Source organism: Plenodomus lingam (assembly GCF_022343315.1).
Source record: "Plenodomus lingam strain CAN1 chromosome Unknown scaffold_20, whole genome shotgun sequence".
In the NCBI taxonomy this organism is placed as follows: Eukaryota; Fungi; Ascomycota; class Dothideomycetes; order Pleosporales; family Leptosphaeriaceae; genus Plenodomus; species Plenodomus lingam.
This window is the reverse complement of record NW_027093974.1, coordinates 539,101-557,552: the sequence shown is the minus strand read 5'-3', so window position 1 is coordinate 557,552 and position 18,452 is coordinate 539,101. Positions and strand designations below refer to the sequence as shown.

The window sequence follows — 18,452 nt, the reverse complement described above, 5'->3', positions numbered from 1 at the left end:
AGCCTTGGATCATCTCAACGCTATGGCAACAACCTGCATATCACAGATGTTCATTCACGTCATCCATTCAAGGCCTGTCTCACAGATCTAGCGCAAGAGGACAGCATGCTCTCACTGCATTTTAATGCAAGCCACCATGGTGAGATTCGATACAGGTCTCAAGTAGACTATCTCTCTACATACCTAGTCGCTATATTCTTTGGTGCCAAGTGACGACGACCTCGATGAGGGCGGGATCCACTGTTGATTTCTCCTTTTCGAACCACCCTATGCGGGTTCAAGGATTGATCAGGAAGTCATGCGTGTATTCTTTATTCTGTACCATCCACTGTTGCTTAAAGGTGCAATTCTGCTCGCGGGTGACAATAGGATGAGATCCACGGGATGTGTATGCTCATGATGAGAAAAACTTCGAAAAAGTATTGTTCAACGCCTCAGTAGACGCATTCATCTTCATGACTCCGGTTGAATAGATGACTAAGTAATCTGTGCAATTAATGGGTACCATTCCAAATAGTCCACAAGTCTAGACACAATGTCAAAGCATTACATAACAGACACAGGCCGACTTCTGAGGTAAAGATATCTCAGGTTTAAAGGTGAAAACGCCACCTTGTGTCATATCAGCCAAAGTCCAGCTTTCAAGGCATTCTATTCGCCCCCGACTCTTGTCACTGTCATGGGTTTGCGAGCCACCCAAAGGACTCCCAGAACCTGGGTAGAAAGGTGCGTAGATTGTGTTTGCTTTTTTACTGACTCATGCATTGAACCTGAGCGGTGAATGATCGGAAATGACCTGCAGAATTGATCAGCATCCTCCATACTTCTCCGTGACGTCAAAGCATCGGCCGCTACCAACATGCATATGGAAGAAGTATTGGCCATTGACCAACTACGGGTTCATCCAGGTATTGCATGATTTTATAACATTCCTTTTGCTTTTGACCAGCCCGCACATGAATATGGGAATGCTCGTACGAATGCAAGATAATCCTCTGCAACTTGAGCATTGAAATTGTGCGGCATCATCACATTTAGTCACAACATGTCTGCTTGGCTTGTACAGATCGGGTGCAGAAGCGAACTGGTACACCTTCAGTAACAAATAACGTCAGTAGCACGATACTCCACTAAACTCTTGCAACATACCAGGCCGGTGCCTTGCATCAGCGCAAGTGGTAGTATAAGCAAAAGGACCCACGTGCGCTATTAGATCCTCCAGTCATCGCTTACCGGTACTCATTTCCTGTTCTGGCAACCAGGAAAGCCCGCGTCTAGGCACGTATCATGTATGATGCAGACGCGTTTCATTAAACACATACTAGATTAAATAGCGCTCTTTTTGTTAAACAAAAATCTTTAAATCAGCTGTGCTTGAGTAACATTCGCTGGTTTCGTTCTATTTTAAGTATGCATGAATTAATTGTGGTGGACCTTCTTGGCCATAGATCTGGTCAAAAGACTCAAAACTATAGATGAAACAAAAAGCTCGACCGCCAACACCGGTAAACCTGCTGTGTATCTTTTTAATATCTAAAATTACCAATCCCTCAAATTCTTAGGACAATAACTATAAAGGTGTCATTTTTCCTATCAAAATTGTTAAGCAAAAACTTGAACTTCTGCAACTCTCACTCCCCTACTTGTTCAGCCAACTACTATATTCTCAATACCCACCAGCGACAATTATGAACCTCCTTCTTATTGCTGCTCAGTTTTCTATGGCTCTTGCAATTAACAAAGTTCCAATGTGGACCAGTAGCGACGAAGTACCCTTTCCAGACAAAAATATGACATGTTCGCCGGTACTTGTTCATCCCTAACAATGCCTATTAAGTACTAATTTAGCTAGATTACTGATATTTCTTATTGTGTATGTTAATCTAACAACTATAACTTTTTTTTTCTAGAGTTCTAACCCCTAGCATAGACTAGTTGGGAGAGCAGTACAACTGCTACACCTATCTGGCGAGGAAGCTGTTACAACCCTGTTGACTTAACAGAGGGGGGGCAGTTACCAAGTGATTTTTTACCTAATTGTAAAGGAGGTGTAAGTTCCTATCTGCTAAGATTAAAGAAAGTTAAAAACAGCAACTAATTATTTTTATTTAGCTTATCCGATGCGTAAGGCCCTTCCCCCGTAAACCTATTATCAATTACTTAATCTATAAATAGTGCTCGCCGTAAACTGTCTTGTAAAGGACAGGTAGTTCTTCTAGTAGGAAGAAGGTCCAACATGACTTATAGTAGAAAAAGGAGGATAAAGCAGCTAAAAGATGCTTAGATTCGTGTTTTGCTGTGGTCATAGATATCTCAGTCACGTGTGACTCTTGAATAGGCTTAGCCCCTTGGGATGCTGGTCTATAGATACGGTAGCTCCCAGGCTTCTAGACTAGGAGAATACGATCACATTACACATTACTTTTGGACCCTCTTCATCGTTAGATACTGCATGTTTTGCCATAGCATATGCCCTGAACCTACTTAATTAGACTATACTAAATGCTATCTGCGGAAGCACCCTCAGCCGTACGGTATGCGAAGCTTTTTAGGTCTGACAGGATATAATTAATAGTGGCTGCGTAACCATTCGCGGAAACATCTATGATTACAATGTTGTGGCTTCAAAGCTGACTAGTAGTAAGCTTAACTACTAAAAACATATGCACAGGATTGGACAATTGCTGGGTGGTCAAATCAGCTGAGGGTTCCAAACGAAAAGAAGCTGAGACACTTCTTCCACTCAATGTCAGCTATACGACTCTCAAGCAGGTAGAGTAAAAGAAAGACAAAACTACTATAAAGTTTCCTCCTGATCGCTTTCAAATTGTCCGCACTCACTCTGAATTTCAATCGAATTCCTTAAATCCCTTTAAACCCCAAACAAACCATGATGCTCTTCACCACCACCTTCTCCATATATTTTTTCGCCGCAATCAGCACTGCTGTACCTTCGACCTTCGACTCCCGCCAAAGCGGTGGGTCCTTCGTTTCAGTCGGCAACAAGTACTCAGGACCTGGCTGCACAGATTCGACACTCATCTTTGCGGATCCCATTTTCGGCAATGGGAATGTATGCCAAGTCCTCGATCGCTCCGGCACAAACCCTCCAATTATCAGCTACATCACTTTGAGCGCTGCTGCTGGATGCTCTGGTAGGCCAAGACTTTGGCTTTCAACTGCTTTTGAGGAGAATTGCAAACTGACACAATGACAGTGACTTTGTACACGGGGGCTGACTGCAGCGGCACGGCGTATTCCGCTCTTGTGGGTGGATGTGTCACTGGCAGTGCTCCATTTGTGAGCACCTATGTTACATGCGTGTAGACTTGGATGATTGAGGGTGACAGTTGAGTAGTGACATGTCAATTTAATCCCTTCTAGAGGGCGATTCAGAGTTACCATACACAGATTTACGAAATGACGAAACTTTTGCTTCGCCACTGATACTTTTCAATTCATATGTTAGTGAAAAATGGCGATGGGTTTCATAATGTCACATTATTGTAGGGACCAAAATTGAGTGATGATCGAAGCCCTTTGAAAACACTGTTTTTCGCTAACTTACAAGCGGCGAACTATACCAATCCAAAAGGGACAAAATTTTATTGGAGGGCTTGAGGTCACGATGGATGATGGGATTCCACCCCGCAACCATCTTTGCGCCTTTGCCAACATGCGCACGCTCACGGGTGTCCTGCTCCGAGCTTCCGGTGTGTAGATAGGCAATAGCTAGTGCAAGGCCGAAGAAGACTTTCCACATGAAGCTCTCGTCTGCGAGATGGTGGCCACGTCGCATGTACCGTAGCATCAGCGCGTCCAGACTTCCTAGCTCGCAGTGTTGCAGCCAGAGACTGCCATGCGGGATATGATAAGGAGACTGTAGCTCAAAAGTTATCAACCGGACAATATTAGGGTGTGGTTGTGCAGAGCATTGCTGCATGGCGCAGACTTCACGGCGTATATCACCTTGTGTGATAAGACGGAGTGGAATCCGCTTCTCAATGTAAACTTTGCCAGAGGAATTATGTAGGGTAATCAGTATGCCACTGTTTTGGGCCCCACCAACACCTTGAATTGCTTTTTGAATGGGGGTGAACTCGTGGCATGGGGCTATGGTTGTTCGGTTTGTTGAGACTTTCTAAGCGTTGTCCGTGCTGATGCAATAAGGGGGTGTTGAGCGTGAGTATGTCAGGAAAGATCGTTGATCAAAGTGCTTGAGGGGGGAACATCTTGTTAACATGAAGTTGAGGGCGTTGCAAAATCACTGTCAGCGATTTTATGGCGCTCGCCATCGACCATTCTCATAATAGTGATGTAAAGAGACATTGATCAGCCAGATGAACCATGGGGTTCAGTGAAAGGTCTTTGCGTGGGTCATGTGCCTCAGCGAACTGATCTGGCGATATTGGCAGAAATGGTGGTGAATGTTCAGTGGGAGATGCTATGATGCCAATTAGTCGACCCACTCACTTACGACTGAAACAATGCCTGTATTGAGTGGTTGATCATATTTGATGCAACGAATTATTGAGGCTCCGAGAAGAAAACATGAGCCCTCGATGTCGCATGATCGGGAGTGAGACCCAGTGGCGAGATGTACTAGTCCAAATCATATGCTTCTGTTTCTATTGTTATTTGACAGGACTTATGCTGGCTAGCGGACGTTTGGCACGTCGAATGCCCTTCTCATATCCGGCAAATTAGTTTGCGATAGTCACGAGCACTATGCCATACTCAGACGTACTGACTGAGCCATCTGATACCCTCTCCATATCCTGTTGCACGTTAGCATTCTTCCTTTTTGAGCTAAATTCGACATTTCGCTCACCTTGCCGCATAACAACACTACACATGAACACCTCAACCGGTCTGACTCCCTCGAGCTGTACCTTGCCCTTCCCCGTAGTCTGATAAAGTCCCAGAACACTTCTCAACTGATCCTCGCTCACCGCATCCGGGTGATCAATCTTGTTTCCCAAAATGACGAACGGCGTCTTGCTTAATTCCTCCATTTGTAAAAGAGCGTCCAGCTCCGCTTTTGACTCGTGCAGCCGCTCATGGTCTTTGGCGTCGACAAGGAAGACGATGCCGGATACTTCAGGGAAGTAGTCGCGCCAGAGACGACGGGCTTGGGCGTGCCCGCCGAGATCGAAGGTTGTGAATTTTACGTTGCCAATTGACAGCTCTTCGGAGGCTGGGAGAGAGTTAGGGAGAGGGGAAGAGGAGGGGGGCAAGGAGGCATACTTGGGTGGAGAGCTGCCTGGGTGTTAGTCATTGAGTATATAGTAACGTATTTGGGATAATGGACATACTGGGTTGCAGAACGGCTACCCGATCGCTTCACATGGAGTGCATTGTTAGCCATCAGCGCATTTGTAAAGTGGAGGAGTTGATGTACTTCTTCAACATGTGAAGTAGAGTTGTCTTGCCGGCATTATCAAGGCCCAGGAACTGTTCAAGGTTAGCTAGTGCTCTGGTACACCGTCACAGTTGACTGTATAGGTACGTACAAGCAGCTTTGCATGCTTATTTGCGAGACCTAGGCTGGCCAACACCTCGTAGACTACGTGTTGATATCAGCAACTCGCATATACATTGCGGATAGCGGATGTTGCGCGCGTGCGATGCGACGTGTGACATACACCTAGAAGCACAGTCAGCGGCAGCTCGCCTGGCATATCGGACCAACCCTACCAGTTAATGATCCACATGTCGCAAAGTCGGATTTCGTCGGCTGTGTACTTACTACTATGACGGAGAATGATGGGGAACAGGACACAATGATGCGCCAGTAGCGCACTTGGCACACGAGCTGACACGACACGACGTCACATGCAAGCGCGAGGCAACTGGGCTGTACATTGAGCAAAAGAAAAAATACAGTAACAGTCTTGCACTTCAATAGACATACGCTCGACTACAGAAATGGTATCTTCCAGTTAAACACCTCATGAACGCCCCATGCTGTGTGTGCAACATGCTTCGCAGCCTAACTACTCATGTCTTTTTCCAGGATTGCTTGCGCCTCGACAACTTTGTTGCGTGACACGATTTGCTCGGTCAAAATATCGCCAATTCTCTCATTTAACCGTTCCCTCAGGCTCTTCAGGTCCACAGTCTCATTCGATGCGAGACGCCGCCTACTAGCAGCGAAAGCCTCGAACGTGTTCATGAATAGACCAACCATTCTTTCGGCTTCGCTCCGCCTGCCATCGTCCTCCAGCCCCGCCTTGAGTAAGTCGTTGTAGATCTGGACATTTGGCAATATGAGCATCTTCATAGCCTCGTCAATGCCCAAGATGAGAACCAAGGCGTGCAAGGCACCGTAATGCGCACCAAAAGATTTCTTGGGATCCATGAACTGTTTGAGACACGTCCGCGCGATTCGTGCCTTGAGACCTTGGTTTGACGAGGAATACTTTCTACAGATGTGCTTCAGTATTGAAGCTGCCTTATCCCGGAGTTCGTGGTGATCTTTGAGGCCAGTCACATGACCATTGGCTGCAGCCCCGTTCACGTTTTCAGTGAAGGCACTCGTTGGTTGCTGCCGTGGTCGGGGCCCTAGGTTGTTGCCAGTACAACAGGTAAGAACTGGAGGTACCATGTAAGCCACGTATGGATCGAGATAGATGGCCTGATTGTTGAGAAGGGCTTCCGTGGCTCTCATCATTTGATGTAGTACGAAGAGATCCTTCAGATTATGTGTCACCTTCTCGGCTATGAAGCTCAGGAGATAGGTGGTGAGCTGGTGAATGCCCGGCTCCGTAGATATGGCCGCAAGCGCAGCATTCTGCCACTCGATGTTGGTCTCATCGGTAAGGGCGCCAGATAGCTTGTTGAACAGCTCTTGCGATTCCTTGGATAGTACATGTTTGACCAGCGGCTTTACATTCACATTGTCCAGTCCGTTGGCAGCTGCGAGATGTGGGTTGGCATTCGGGCCCTTGGGCAGCAGGTCCGCGGAGTTCGTTGTGGGGTTCTGTGGTATGGATGGCTGGACGCCCTCGACGGCAAGCCAGTGTGCTGTGTCACGTTAGAGCGTGCCCATCTTGAAATCAGCAGTGATGGAAAATTACCTGTGAAAGTAATTTCTCGTGGGACCTTTGGCAGCGGGGCGTTGATAAGCTTCTCAAAATCCACCTCTTCATCCTCTACATAGTACAACGGCTGGCCGGGTCCCAGTGAAGCCTCGCCGAAGCGCAACGGCCGGGTAGATTCATAGCCGTAGAGAGGCTCCACATTCAATACTTTCAACGCATTGGATATGTCCAGGGTGTTCAGCGTAGTTCGCTTTCCGTGCCGCATGAATTTGAGCGCCTCCTCCAAGACTTGGGCCAATCTGAAGTCGACATCACGCGCCAATTCCTCCACGACGTTTTCGGCGAGTGAGGCAATGCCCACTGATTCAGCGACATCTCGCACGTTGTCGGGGTTCCAGACGGACGACATACTGCTGGAGAGCGCAGTCGACGGGACACGGGGTAGGGGCTGCCGTGGCGGAGAGGACGCTCAGAGGACGAGCGCACAGTGAGGCGGATATGCGAGAGATCCGATGGGCGGACCGAGAGGGTATCACCAGGCGGGTGACGCAGAGTTTTGGGAATGGAGGGGTGTGATTGCCAGCCCTACGAGCAGAAGGTCAAGCACATTGCGGACGGGCGCATGCAATCTCACTCAGGTCCAGCGATGGAGCAAGGCAGAGGAATATTGTGTTATATAGGGGCTTGCGATGCGTTGAATTGGGGCTGTGTATGTGTCGATGGGCGGCCACTCTGGATGAGCTCTGTGTATGTATGCGCAAGCTTGGAGTACGGAATGGTGCCTGGATAGCAGAGGTTCACTGGAGGGAATGGAACCTTGTGAGTCGTCGTGATGGGCGTCGGGTCCACTTGGCCCGCGTCAAGTCTTGGCGCGCTGCTTCTGAACTTGCCTACCCTAACTAGATTCCATTACCAGCCAACCACCTAGCCTATCGACATGGCACACCGATCCGCTTGCTGTGCCCACCGGATACTCCCTTTCAAATAGGCCACTTCAATGCCTTGATACACACAAATGAGAGGCTGTGGAAGCTGCCCAGTCAGTGGTTTGCTCCCCCCGGGGCCCTGGCGGCAAACATGGCGCCCTCAGGCCTTCATTTCTCTGGGCGGCATTGTTTTCACAAGTTTCCAGATGTCATTTCCCTTTCTCCCTGAAAGAACCGCATGGCTGCAGGCCAGATCTTGCGTGGGGACCATCATGGAACGCTGACAAGGTAGACCGCCTTTTGCAAACCGTATCATACACGCTCTAACGCGATCACTTAGTGGCTAGTGCAACGAGTCTCCCCATAACTGGGTAGATTCAGAGATACTATCTTGTCCAAATGTCGATGGTACTGCCCATTGCCACGTTTTCCTTACCCGCTTTGACCGCTTGAGATGTCCTATGGAATATCTTCTGGGGTCGGGGATGGGTATCGTATGCCGCGCGTACGACCATGATTATAATCGGCATGCCATTCCAGGTAGGCTCCCTGTTCCATCCTCAGAGCCCGCCCGTCCCGGCGGCCCGTTGTCATTGATTGTCTGGTTTGCCAGCAGGACATCCATTTCTCGCCCCTCTATCTTCAACTGGCCTTATTTAAACTATGTAAAACTACATCAACCTCGTCTCAGAGCATCCTGCCATCTTCCTTGCAGAAGTTTCACTTTTCACTGTGCTCAATCTACATACCTTGACATCTCTTGAACTCATATCTCCTCACCTGATTCTTGCTTCCCCGAATCAAGTATAGTCGACATGGCTGTCATGGAGGCCACCTCAATATCTAAAGTCGTATTCATCACGCAGCAGTCCTGTCCGAGTATCACGACCCGCTTCTTGTCGTTGGTTCCGTCGCAGGATCGCTCAAGGGATGACCCACCATCGCCTCCTCCTCAACCTCCCCCAAGTCCATCTGGCTGGAGCCGGCTTGTCTCCATGGACCCCCTTGCGCCAGTTGAAATCTGAATCTGGGGTAAGCACGACGCGATCTACTAAATTGGCACCACTAAGAAGTGACATCCCAGGCCAATTATTGCCACTCTTGAGCACGAACGCGCAGAATTTGCGCGACTAGCCGTCTGGTACAGTATTCCCCAAAGGGTTCAAAGGTGCTTGAGGATGGTTGTGTAAAAGAAGGGCATTCTACCATGAAGACAAGACCAGGTTGTCCCATTGCTAGGAACGAGGTTGCAGTATAGATGAGCTGTCAATGAGATTCGGCTGTCAAAGTCTTTATAGGAAGAATCCAGCATCTGGCCAAATATGGCATTCGACTACATTGTACTTCTCCTTTGTTCCCTACATCCCGCTCGGCACGATCCTCTGTGCTATACTTCCTCTCTATTACATTGCACAACTCTCTATCAACTGATGACCTAACACTATTTTTGCAACTCGCTGTTATAGTCAAATTGAGAAATTTGTGGGATACTCTGTGTGACATGCCGCAACTGCGCCCATGACGTCATTATTGAAGTTGATGCGTTCTGGATATATTGGTCAATAAGTTCAAATGCCAGTGAAATAAGGATCCATTGCTATTGCTGATTGCTGTAAAACTGAGAGCGATCCTTATAGTAGTCATAGTAGCAGCAGTATTCGCGTTTTGCTTCGATTTCCAACGTTATAGTCTACTCTTCGATATCACATTCTCGGACTGGCATCGAAATAGCGATGCGTCCTAGGTAGAGTAGCAGCAACATAACCATGCCAAATAGGAGCCAGTCAGTGCACGCTGTGCATAGTGTGAATGATCCCCTACGACCCATTGCAACTTTCCCAAAATATCCCCAGACTTTATAAGCGTCGGGTGTATGTTGCTCCTCCCAGCTGCCCCTCCATTGATGAATGTTCGCTTACTGTACTAGCGCGCACTGGTCGCGTCACCTCCAGCTTGTTCGAATGTCCCAGGCCCAACAAAAGACCCACACTCCGCCTCACCATCTCTCTCGACAATCCATCCAACCTCATGTGCATCCGCACTTGACAACTGATCTACTTCTCAACCCAGTTCAAACTCAGCTCCGCAGGCGGCCTGAATCCAAAGTCACACAATAGCTCGTTTTAAAAGAGTCCTCACCGGACTCACCCCCACCAGAGCAGAGAGGATTGTTTCTTGTGCGCTTGCACAGGCTAGGATACAAACATTCCGCCACCAGCGGCTATCTAATGCAGCTTGATAGCGCCTAGGGCTACTACTAGACTTGAAAAAGAGGCGAAGTAAACCTCTGTTCACCTGAACGCGCACTTTGATCGCTCAGCACTGAGCCAACTGTCAATACCCCAATTTCTGTATTGCGAAAACTCCAGTCGACAACAGAACAATGAGTACGGCAGAGCAGATTTTTGAATGGTACGCCAAGCTCTACAGCCGTCGTGTGGACCTGGTGGGCGACTTTGCTGGAAGTGAGCGATTCCTCGTCCACGGCGAGTCCCTTCTTCTCCATTGCTTTAGCGACAAACACATCGACTTCGACCCTGGTTACCAGTTACTCCATGCCTCATACACAGTCGAGAGATTCCTGCAGGGTCTTGTATCACGCTGTTGCAACTTCCACATTGCCTTCTTTGATGAGCACCAAGACATATGTGTCCCCCAAGATGCATCGCGAGAAATTAGCGAGAAGTACCTGCTTGCACGAGCAGCCATCATACGCCATCTCAAAGTCAACCTTCCCGAAGTCATTCCAGAGATTGAGATCAATCACTTCGCCTCAACATCTTCTGACTCGTTTGCGGAATATCTCAGGGCAACTGACATTTACTTCGTCCTTTGTCACGATGGTGCCTCTTTCAAAGATAGTCAAAAACGAATCATTCTTCAGAACGATCTGAAAGCTCTTCAAGAAGAGGACCATAGTATAGAGAAACGTCGTGAAGAGTACAAGGCTACTTTTCGTACCTTCATATACAGCCTGATGCAACAAGGTTACAGCACGGCGCTTGTCAACGGCCTAGAATGGCAAGACACCAAGATCATCACGACTGTGTTGGAGCATTCCCGTTCCATGACTCTGGACGTTCATTCAACAGTAAGCAGATTCTGGCTATGTTGGGATTTGGCCCTGCCCATGTTATATGTGTTGACCATGAACCCCACAGGAAGCCCATTTGAACAAACGGCTTACCGACATTGTTGATCTGGCGCACATGCGTGGCTATCTACAAACCATCCGCGAGTCCTGCGATCGGTTGCTGACCGAGCGCGAATATCTCACTGTTCTAGTCGCCTCGCAACTTGCGTCCTCAAGCAGTAACAATCTTACTCCCGCCTTGTTGCAGCACACAGCATTGCTTTCGGAGCTTCCTTTATCGGACCGAGCCATCGCAACTCAAGAAATGCCCGAAGAGATTAGCGCTTTCATTCTTGAATTCTGTCACGAAGCCCGGAAGTTTATTGGCAGCCCTGCTTGGTCAGATGCCTTCTCAGGTCATCCTGAATGCGACCTGGCGGATCTGATTGATGGACGGCTTTTGGCGCTCTGCGCTCAGGATCCATCAGTAGAGTCAAGCGAGCTTCTAGACACCTTGAAGAAGGCAACGGCTGCTCTTTACGGTCAAGAATTGTCGAACGGACCCGCAGTTGGGTTGCATCTGAATCCAGCGTCAAATGACCAATCGCACGATGAGGACTCCACATATGCTGTGCTTCCATTCACAAACAGTGTATTTGATGAGCATTTACGACCTATCAAACTGGAAGTGTCTCGATCAGGAGGGAAAACAGATACAACAACTGCACAAGTCTTCCGCGAGGTAACTCATTGGCACAATCAGCGATCTTTGAGTCAAAAACAAAGGGTCATACAAGAGAAGGATCCCAAAATGGCGAAGAAGGCCCTCCGTCGAAACCAATTCTTCATGGCAGAAATGACGTCGTACGCTGCTAGTCTGACAAATGCCGTTGGTAAAGTGCTTGACCCGGAAACTATAACACTTGGCGACAAGGCAAAGCCTACAGCCCCAGGACAGAGCATTGAGAACAAAAAGCCTAAGCAACAGCAGAAGCAGAGTGTCAAGAACATTAATGCTAACAAGCAAGCCATGCTGGCTGACATTGCGGCAAGTTCGAAGCGGAAAGACGAAGAGAGTGCAAAGCAGCTATATCAAGCATGGAGCGTATTTTGCGATGGCCTCGAGAAGCAGGTTGACTTACCATCAAGATATAACAAGGCGAGGCAGTATCTTGCAAATCTGAATAGTGCGGCTAAACGTCAGACTCTCGGACCAGAAGTGCGCATGTACATGCTCAACGTCTTGTTGGAGATGTGGATTCGATTTTGTCGCGACGGAAACAAAGAGAAAGGCGTGTACGTTGCGGCCCTGCTCTTCGATACGGCCCGCACTCTTTGCAGCTTCCCTAGTGTCAGTGGGACGATCGCTAGATGTCTCAAAGCTACCGTAGAACGCCTTCATTTACCTACCCTGGATATACCACCGGAGCAAGGCGATCGCAAGCTCCCTTTCAAGTTTGTTCTGGATGAGACAATGGCCTCAGATCTTACATTGACTCTTTCGCCAGAGGAGTTCCAACTTCTCCACTGCGGACCGTATTTTGACCGGACGATCGATTCAGCTCCGGATCCTCGCGTGGCTTTTGAGCCCGACGCGTGGCAGCGGCGTGTTCTTGATGAAATTGATGCTCGTCGCAGCCTCCTTGTTATTGCACCGACCTCGGCGGGTAAGACATTCATCTCGTTTTACGCAATGAAGCAGGTCCTGGAGGCAAACAATGACGATGTATTGGTGTACGTTGCGCCCACCAAGGCGCTGGTAAACCAGATCGCCGCTGAAATCCAAGCTCGATTCTCCAAGAATTACAAGTATAGTCAATCCGTTTGGGGCATCCATACCCGCGACTACCGCATCAACAACCCCACTGGTTGTCAGATCTTGGTGACGGTTCCTCACATACTACAGATCATGCTGCTCGCCCCTAGCAACGCTAAAAACTGGTCAGAGAGAGTCAAGTGGATCATCTTTGATGAAGTACATTGTATCGGACAGGCTGAAGATGGTCTTATTTGGGAGCAGCTATTGCTCATGGCACCGTGCCCAATTATTGCACTTTCTGCTACAGTTGGAAACGCAGAAGCTTTCAATGATTGGCTATCAGCCTCGCAGAAAGCTGCTGGGAATGAGCTGGTCATGGTTCAACACCCCCACAGATACTCGGACCTACGGAAGTTTGTCTATTCCCCACCAACTAAGCGCGATCCAGCTTCATATCTACCACTCCCCACACAACGATCTTTTGCTCAACTCGGTCTGGACGAGCATACAGACTTTGCATTCTTGCACCCGGTCGCTAGCTTGCTTAACCGAACCCGTGGCCTGCCTAGCGACTTGACCCTTGAGGCTAGGGACTGTCTCACTCTTTGGCAGAGTATGACAAAGCACCAGACCGCGGAGTACCCAGTTGACAAATCCCTCAATCCATCTGCAATTCTTCCTGTCATCATCAAGAAGGCCGATATCATCAAGTGGCAAGCCGCGCTCAAGGAACTCCTCACCAAATGGATGGCCGACGACAAGTCTCCATTTGAAGCGGTCCGCCAGGATCTCAGCAAGCCTCTTGAGAAATTTACAGCCCATACTATCATGGGAACTGAAGAAGAGTCTGATGAGAGTGGTGAAGTCGATGAATTGGGCATGGAGATCAGCCACGACATCTCAAGCATATTGCCATTGTTGGCTGACCTGCAGCAGCAGGATGCACTTCCTGGTATCGTCTTCAACTATGATCGTTCGATTTGCGAGAAGATGCTACAGACTTTGCTCAAGCAGTTAACAAATGCGGAGACTACCTGGAAGGAGTCTAGTCCTAAATGGAAGGAGAAGCTGGCACAGTGGGAGGAATGGAAGAAAGAGGTGGCCAGACGAGAGAAGCAAGGGCTCCGTGGAGAAGCTTCCAAGGGTATGACGAAGCAAGACCAGATGAGAGAAGCTGCCAATGTCGAGGTCAGTGCCTTTGCCTCGTTCGACCCCAACAAGCCTCTAGAAGGGTTCCACTTTGCGGATCATAAGAAGCTATCACAGGAGGAATTCGCGGTTCATGCGAAGGAGCTACGTTACCGTGGATGTGAGGAGTGGCTGATTGAGGGTCTAATGCGCGGTATTGGTGTCCATCACGCTGGTCTGAACCGGAAATACCGATACTGCGTTGAAATGCTCTTCCGCAAGGGTTACCTGCGAGTTGTGATTGCGACCGGTACGCTTGCACTGGGTATCAACATGCCTTGCAAGACCGTCGTATTCTCCGGTGATTCCGTATTCTTGACTGCACTCAACTTCCGACAAGCTGCTGGTCGTGCTGGTCGACGAGGTTTTGACATGCTCGGAAATGTCGTCTTTCATGGCGTATCACTGAGCAAGGTACATAAGCTTATTAGCTCAAGGCTTCCTGATCTCAACGGCCATTTTCCCATCACAACAACGCTGGTCCTGCGCCTCTTCACACTGTTACACTCATCAGGGAACTCAAAGTTTGCTGTACGTTGCATCAATGCGCTCCTTTCGCAGCCACGACTGTATTTGGGTGGGAATGATGCAAAGATGACCGTACTACACCACCTACGATTCTCCATCGAATATCTTCGACGTCAACATCTCCTGGACGAGCAGGGTGTACCCCTTAACTTTGCTGGTTGCGTAAGCCACCTCTACTTCACGGAGAACTCGTCATTTGCTTTCCATGCGCTGCTCAAGGATGGATACCTCCATGACCTGTGCGCCAAAATCGACACCAACAAAGTCCAAGTACTGCGCGAACTTATGTTGATCATGGCTCATTTGTTTGGAAGACGTCACTGCCGACAGGCGGATGAGGAGTATGTACAGGAAGTGGTGAAGAAGAGTCCCTCGATTGTCTTCTTACCCGCTATGTCCGACTCTGCTGCAAACGTCCTGCGTCGTCACAATAAGACGACACTTGACATCTTCACAGCTTATGTCCGTACTTTCGTGGATCAGCAGACCACGGAGCCTGATAACGAGCTTCCGCTGACTGAGGTCACGATTGGTGGCGAATCTTCTCCCACAAAGATTGCACTGGGCCAGCGTCGCAAGGTAAAGGCTCGCTCTGCGTTTGTCGCTCTCTCGGGCTATGATGACAGGTTTGAGTCTATTCACGATCTTTGCACAACGGCTCGTTCCGGTGTCTTCCTTGAGGAGGCTGTCGTACCCCACATTGGCCTCTACCCTGAAGACTCTGGACTGCCACTCAATGCATACTTGTATGATTTCTTCATGCATGGTGACGTTAATGCCTTGATTACAGCAAACAAGATTCGTCGTGGAGACGTCTGGTTTGTGTTAAATGATTTCAGTATGACGTTAGCAACGATAACGACCAGTCTTTCGAATTTCCTTGGATTGGGCTCAGAGTCTGATCTGGACTTCATTGAAGTTCGGGGTGGTGGTGACGACGAGGAAGAGAATAGGGAAGACAAATTGCTGCCAACAGATTCAACGACAGAGACGGCTGCAGCGAATAATTCTGCAACCAACAAGGGCCCTACCCGGCAGGAGCTTAGCATCCAACCGAAGAAGAAGGCCAAGAAAGTGGTTGCTGAGTCGTGGGATGACGAAGATGAGGACTCTGAGCAGAGCGAATCCGAAGTCGAAGATGAGTGGGACGCTGCAGATGGTCAAGATCCGCCTGCCTGGGAAGAGGGCGAGGGCTTGCTGAATGTTCTTAAGGCTTTCAAGGCCCTGAAGGAGGAATTTGACACAAAATTCAAGGCCATGTGGGCTTGATCTGAGCAAAGGAAAGCGAACGTTAGGGGCTAGGTAAACCATCGTTGGCGTCATATATGTGATTAGGTGTGATTAGGTGTATGTACAGCATGATCGGGTTGATCGGACTATGTTGCACGTAATTCTAAATGACTTCGGCAGGGTAGAAATCAGTCTCAATCACAAGGCCCACTTTTCAAAGCATGCTCTGATCACTATTTTGAATGTTTAGGCTTGGATGTTAGTCTGTTCAAGTCTATCCAAAGTATGTCCAATTCATGCACTTTACTCTCCACTCCGCGTATCGCATCTTAGTTAGGAGGAGGGAAACGACCGAATTACGCAAATACGCTCTACGGCATCTCGTGTGGTCGTTTACCGCGTGTAGGGCGTTTAGAGTCGGAGATAAGACCTAGCCCATGCCTATCTACTTCTACGTCAGTCCAGAGTAACCTCCACCACTTTTGTTCTACCAGGGAAGAGCCTCCCCTCCTCCCCTTCTCTTCCTTCGCCTCAATGATTCTGCTATAATTATACCTCTGCCAACTTCGGATTTGCTGGATAACGGCCAAGGCATAACGAGTAACGAGTAACGAACCACGAATGCGACTGCGACTGTCATGATGCTCCGAAGAGGATCGTCGTCTGCTCTGCGCAGCTTTGCGCCTACCATCTCCCCACCCCTCTACACCGTGATACGACCATTTTCGTGTACACGTCCAGCGTGTGCAGATATTGACATGGCAGCTTTCGGCGAGCAGCACATTGCAAAAGGCATTGGTCGGCTCACGAAGCATGTCTTCGAGGAAGCAAAGGGCACATATATCACCACCGACAAAGGCGTCAAGCTGCTGGATCTCACCGCCGGCATTGGCGTCCTAAACCTGGGCCACTGCCATCCAAAGGTCAGCGCTGCAGCCGCCGCACAATGCAGCAAGATTACGCATGCCCAAGTCAACATTGGCTTCAGCTCCGCGCAAATCGCCCTTCTCCAAGAGCTTCTGCCCATCCTGCCCCACCCCTCGCTCGACACGGTCTTCTTCTGGAACTCGGGCGCCGAAGCCGTGGAAGCGGGCGTGAAGCTTGCACGCGCCGCGACCAAGAAACCTAACATCATTGTCATGCAGGGCTCGTACCACGGCCGCACAAACGCCACAGCCTCGATGACGCGGTCCAAGACGATATACGGCGAGGGTCATGGTCCCTTGATGGGTGGAGTCTTCGCCAGCGCATTCCCATATTACAGCCAATTCCCTGGCGCAACCGTCGACACACCCACAAAAGATTTGGTCAATTACGCCCTCTTACAGATGCAGCTCACGCTCCAGCAACAAACCTCACCTGCTGACACCGCCGCCATCATCCTCGAGCCAGTACTAGGCGAAGGCGGTTATGTCCCCGCACCCCCCGCCTTCCTCCACGGCCTCCGCAAGATCTGCGACGAACATGGTATCCTGCTCATTGCGGATGAAGTACAATCTGGGATGGGGCGTACAGGACACATGTGGTTTGTCGAGGAGTCTGGTGTCCGGCCTGACATCCTAATCTTCGCCAAGGGCATCGCGAATGGATTTCCGCTCTCCGGCATCGCGAGTAATAAAAAGCTCATGGATCTTCAAAAGCCTGGATCAATGGGTGGAACCTATGCCGGCAACCCTGTGGCGTGCGCTGCCGCAACTGCAACCATACAGGCTTTCCGCGACGAGAAGATTTTGGACAATGTTGCTGCGCGCTCAAAGCAAATTTTTGACTTTCTGCACGAACTCAAGAGTTCAAAAACCAAGGCCGGCAACTTGATCGAAGACATCCGGGGTAGTGGGCTGATGGTTGGTCTGCAGTTCAAGAATGCGCGACTGCAATCTCAAAGTGATAACGTTGCAGCAGCGACGGATGCGAAGCAGACAGCACAACCGCAGATTGCACCGCAGGTTGTGCAGCAGTGTGTAAAGAGGAATATGTTATTGCTTAGTACATCGGTCTTTGACGTTGTCCGATTCATTCCACCGCTCACAATCACGGAAGAGGAATTGAGCAAGGGGTGTGAGATTTTCAAGGCGGCTTTGGAGAGTGTCGCGAGTGAAATATGAATTATGATATTGTTGTTTGATGAGGTGGTTATATTTTATTTCGTCTCGGGCTGGAGAAGTTGGGTTGCTTATGCGTTTTAGTTATGGCATGACAGGGCAATGTAGACCAGTGGCTAGCTAGCTCCCTTTTGAGAGGATGGGCACTGTTGCGGGTCCTGCAACTGCTCGTGGTTGAGTCATTTGAGTGAGTGACAGCCAGCTAGAGCATGAATTCGAGTTTCCCTCTAAGAAACATGAGGAGCACTGAAGCTCGTTTTGACAGACAAGTCTTCGAAACTAATCAGGATGGGTATTGAAAACAGATGCTATGAGATGATACTCAGTTACAACTGCCCTGCATGCTTTCCAGACAGAAAAATAGGTATCCCTCTACTCGGTCGTCTTCTATGCGTTTTGCGCATCATGAAGATGTTGCCAGTCAGGTAAGATCACGTGGACCAGCAGCGCTGCACAAGCTCAGCATTGCATTTTGTATCTACGTGCGGACAGGCTAGGCTGACACAGCTCTGAAAGGCAGCTCCGACTCTAGAAATTGGGCGGCCGGACACTCCGTCAACACTGCTTTCTCGCCATCCGCGAGGCTTGGTCGATGAGGGTCTC

At 49.2% G+C, this 18,452-nt stretch overlaps 7 protein-coding genes across 7 annotated transcripts; 5 read left to right on the top strand and 2 right to left on the bottom strand.

Annotated features, from left to right (window-relative positions):
- The first annotated feature begins 2,757 nt into the window (after positions 1-2,757).
- Positions 2,758-3,443, top strand: IAQ61_011161 (uncharacterized protein). The gene is made up of 2 exons (XM_066099072.1): positions 2,758-3,155; positions 3,218-3,443. Exons 1-2 carry the CDS (start codon positions 2,891-2,893, stop codon positions 3,325-3,327), a joined length of 375 nt encoding a protein of 124 aa, XP_065950591.1. The 5' UTR covers positions 2,758-2,890; the 3' UTR covers positions 3,328-3,443.
- Positions 3,444-4,657: 1,214 nt separating this feature from the next.
- Positions 4,658-5,714, bottom strand: SAR1_2 (COPII coat GTPase; the record flags this gene model as incomplete). The annotated part of the gene is made up of 9 exons (XM_066099071.1): positions 4,658-4,685; positions 4,748-4,778; positions 4,832-5,197; positions 5,248-5,259; positions 5,316-5,341; positions 5,402-5,454; positions 5,514-5,542; positions 5,598-5,647; positions 5,698-5,714. The coding sequence occupies 9 exons, from the start codon at positions 5,712-5,714 to the stop codon at positions 4,658-4,660; spliced, it is 612 nt and encodes a 203-aa protein (XP_065950590.1).
- Positions 5,715-5,992: 278 nt separating this feature from the next.
- Positions 5,993-7,452, bottom strand: IAQ61_011159 (uncharacterized protein; the record flags this gene model as incomplete). Its single annotated transcript, XM_066099070.1, has 2 exons — positions 5,993-7,026; positions 7,080-7,452. 2 exons carry the CDS (start codon positions 7,450-7,452, stop codon positions 5,993-5,995), a joined length of 1,407 nt encoding a protein of 468 aa, XP_065950589.1.
- A 1,332-nt stretch (positions 7,453-8,784) lies between these two features.
- Positions 8,785-8,994, top strand: IAQ61_011158 (uncharacterized protein; the record flags this gene model as incomplete). The annotated part of the gene is made up of 1 exon (XM_003843658.1): positions 8,785-8,994. The coding sequence occupies one exon, from the start codon at positions 8,785-8,787 to the stop codon at positions 8,992-8,994; it is 210 nt and encodes a 69-aa protein (XP_003843706.1).
- Positions 8,995-10,352: 1,358 nt separating this feature from the next.
- IAQ61_011157 (uncharacterized protein) lies at positions 10,353-11,168 on the top strand (the record flags this gene model as incomplete). Its single annotated transcript, XM_066099069.1, has 1 exon — positions 10,353-11,168. One exon carries the CDS (start codon positions 10,353-10,355, stop codon positions 11,166-11,168), a length of 816 nt encoding a protein of 271 aa, XP_065950588.1.
- Positions 11,169-11,367: 199 nt separating this feature from the next.
- On the top strand, positions 11,368-15,786 carry IAQ61_011156 (uncharacterized protein; the record flags this gene model as incomplete). The annotated part of the gene is made up of 1 exon (XM_003843657.2): positions 11,368-15,786. One exon carries the CDS (start codon positions 11,368-11,370, stop codon positions 15,784-15,786), a length of 4,419 nt encoding a protein of 1,472 aa, XP_003843705.2.
- Positions 15,787-16,388: 602 nt separating this feature from the next.
- On the top strand, positions 16,389-17,852 carry IAQ61_011155 (uncharacterized protein; the record flags this gene model as incomplete). The annotated part of the gene is made up of 1 exon (XM_003843656.1): positions 16,389-17,852. One exon carries the CDS (start codon positions 16,389-16,391, stop codon positions 17,850-17,852), a length of 1,464 nt encoding a protein of 487 aa, XP_003843704.1.
- Between the last annotated feature and the right edge of the window lie 600 nt (positions 17,853-18,452).

Bases quoted from the DNA above. Each gene is read 5' to 3' on its own strand.
- IAQ61_011161 (XM_066099072.1), top strand. From the start codon at position 2,891: ATGATGCTCTTCACCACCACCTTCTCCATATATTTTTTCGCCGCAATC. The intron at 3,156-3,217 runs GTAGGCCAAGAC...ACACAATGACAG, and splicing joins CGCTGCTGCTGGATGCTCTG to TGACTTTGTACACGGGGGCT.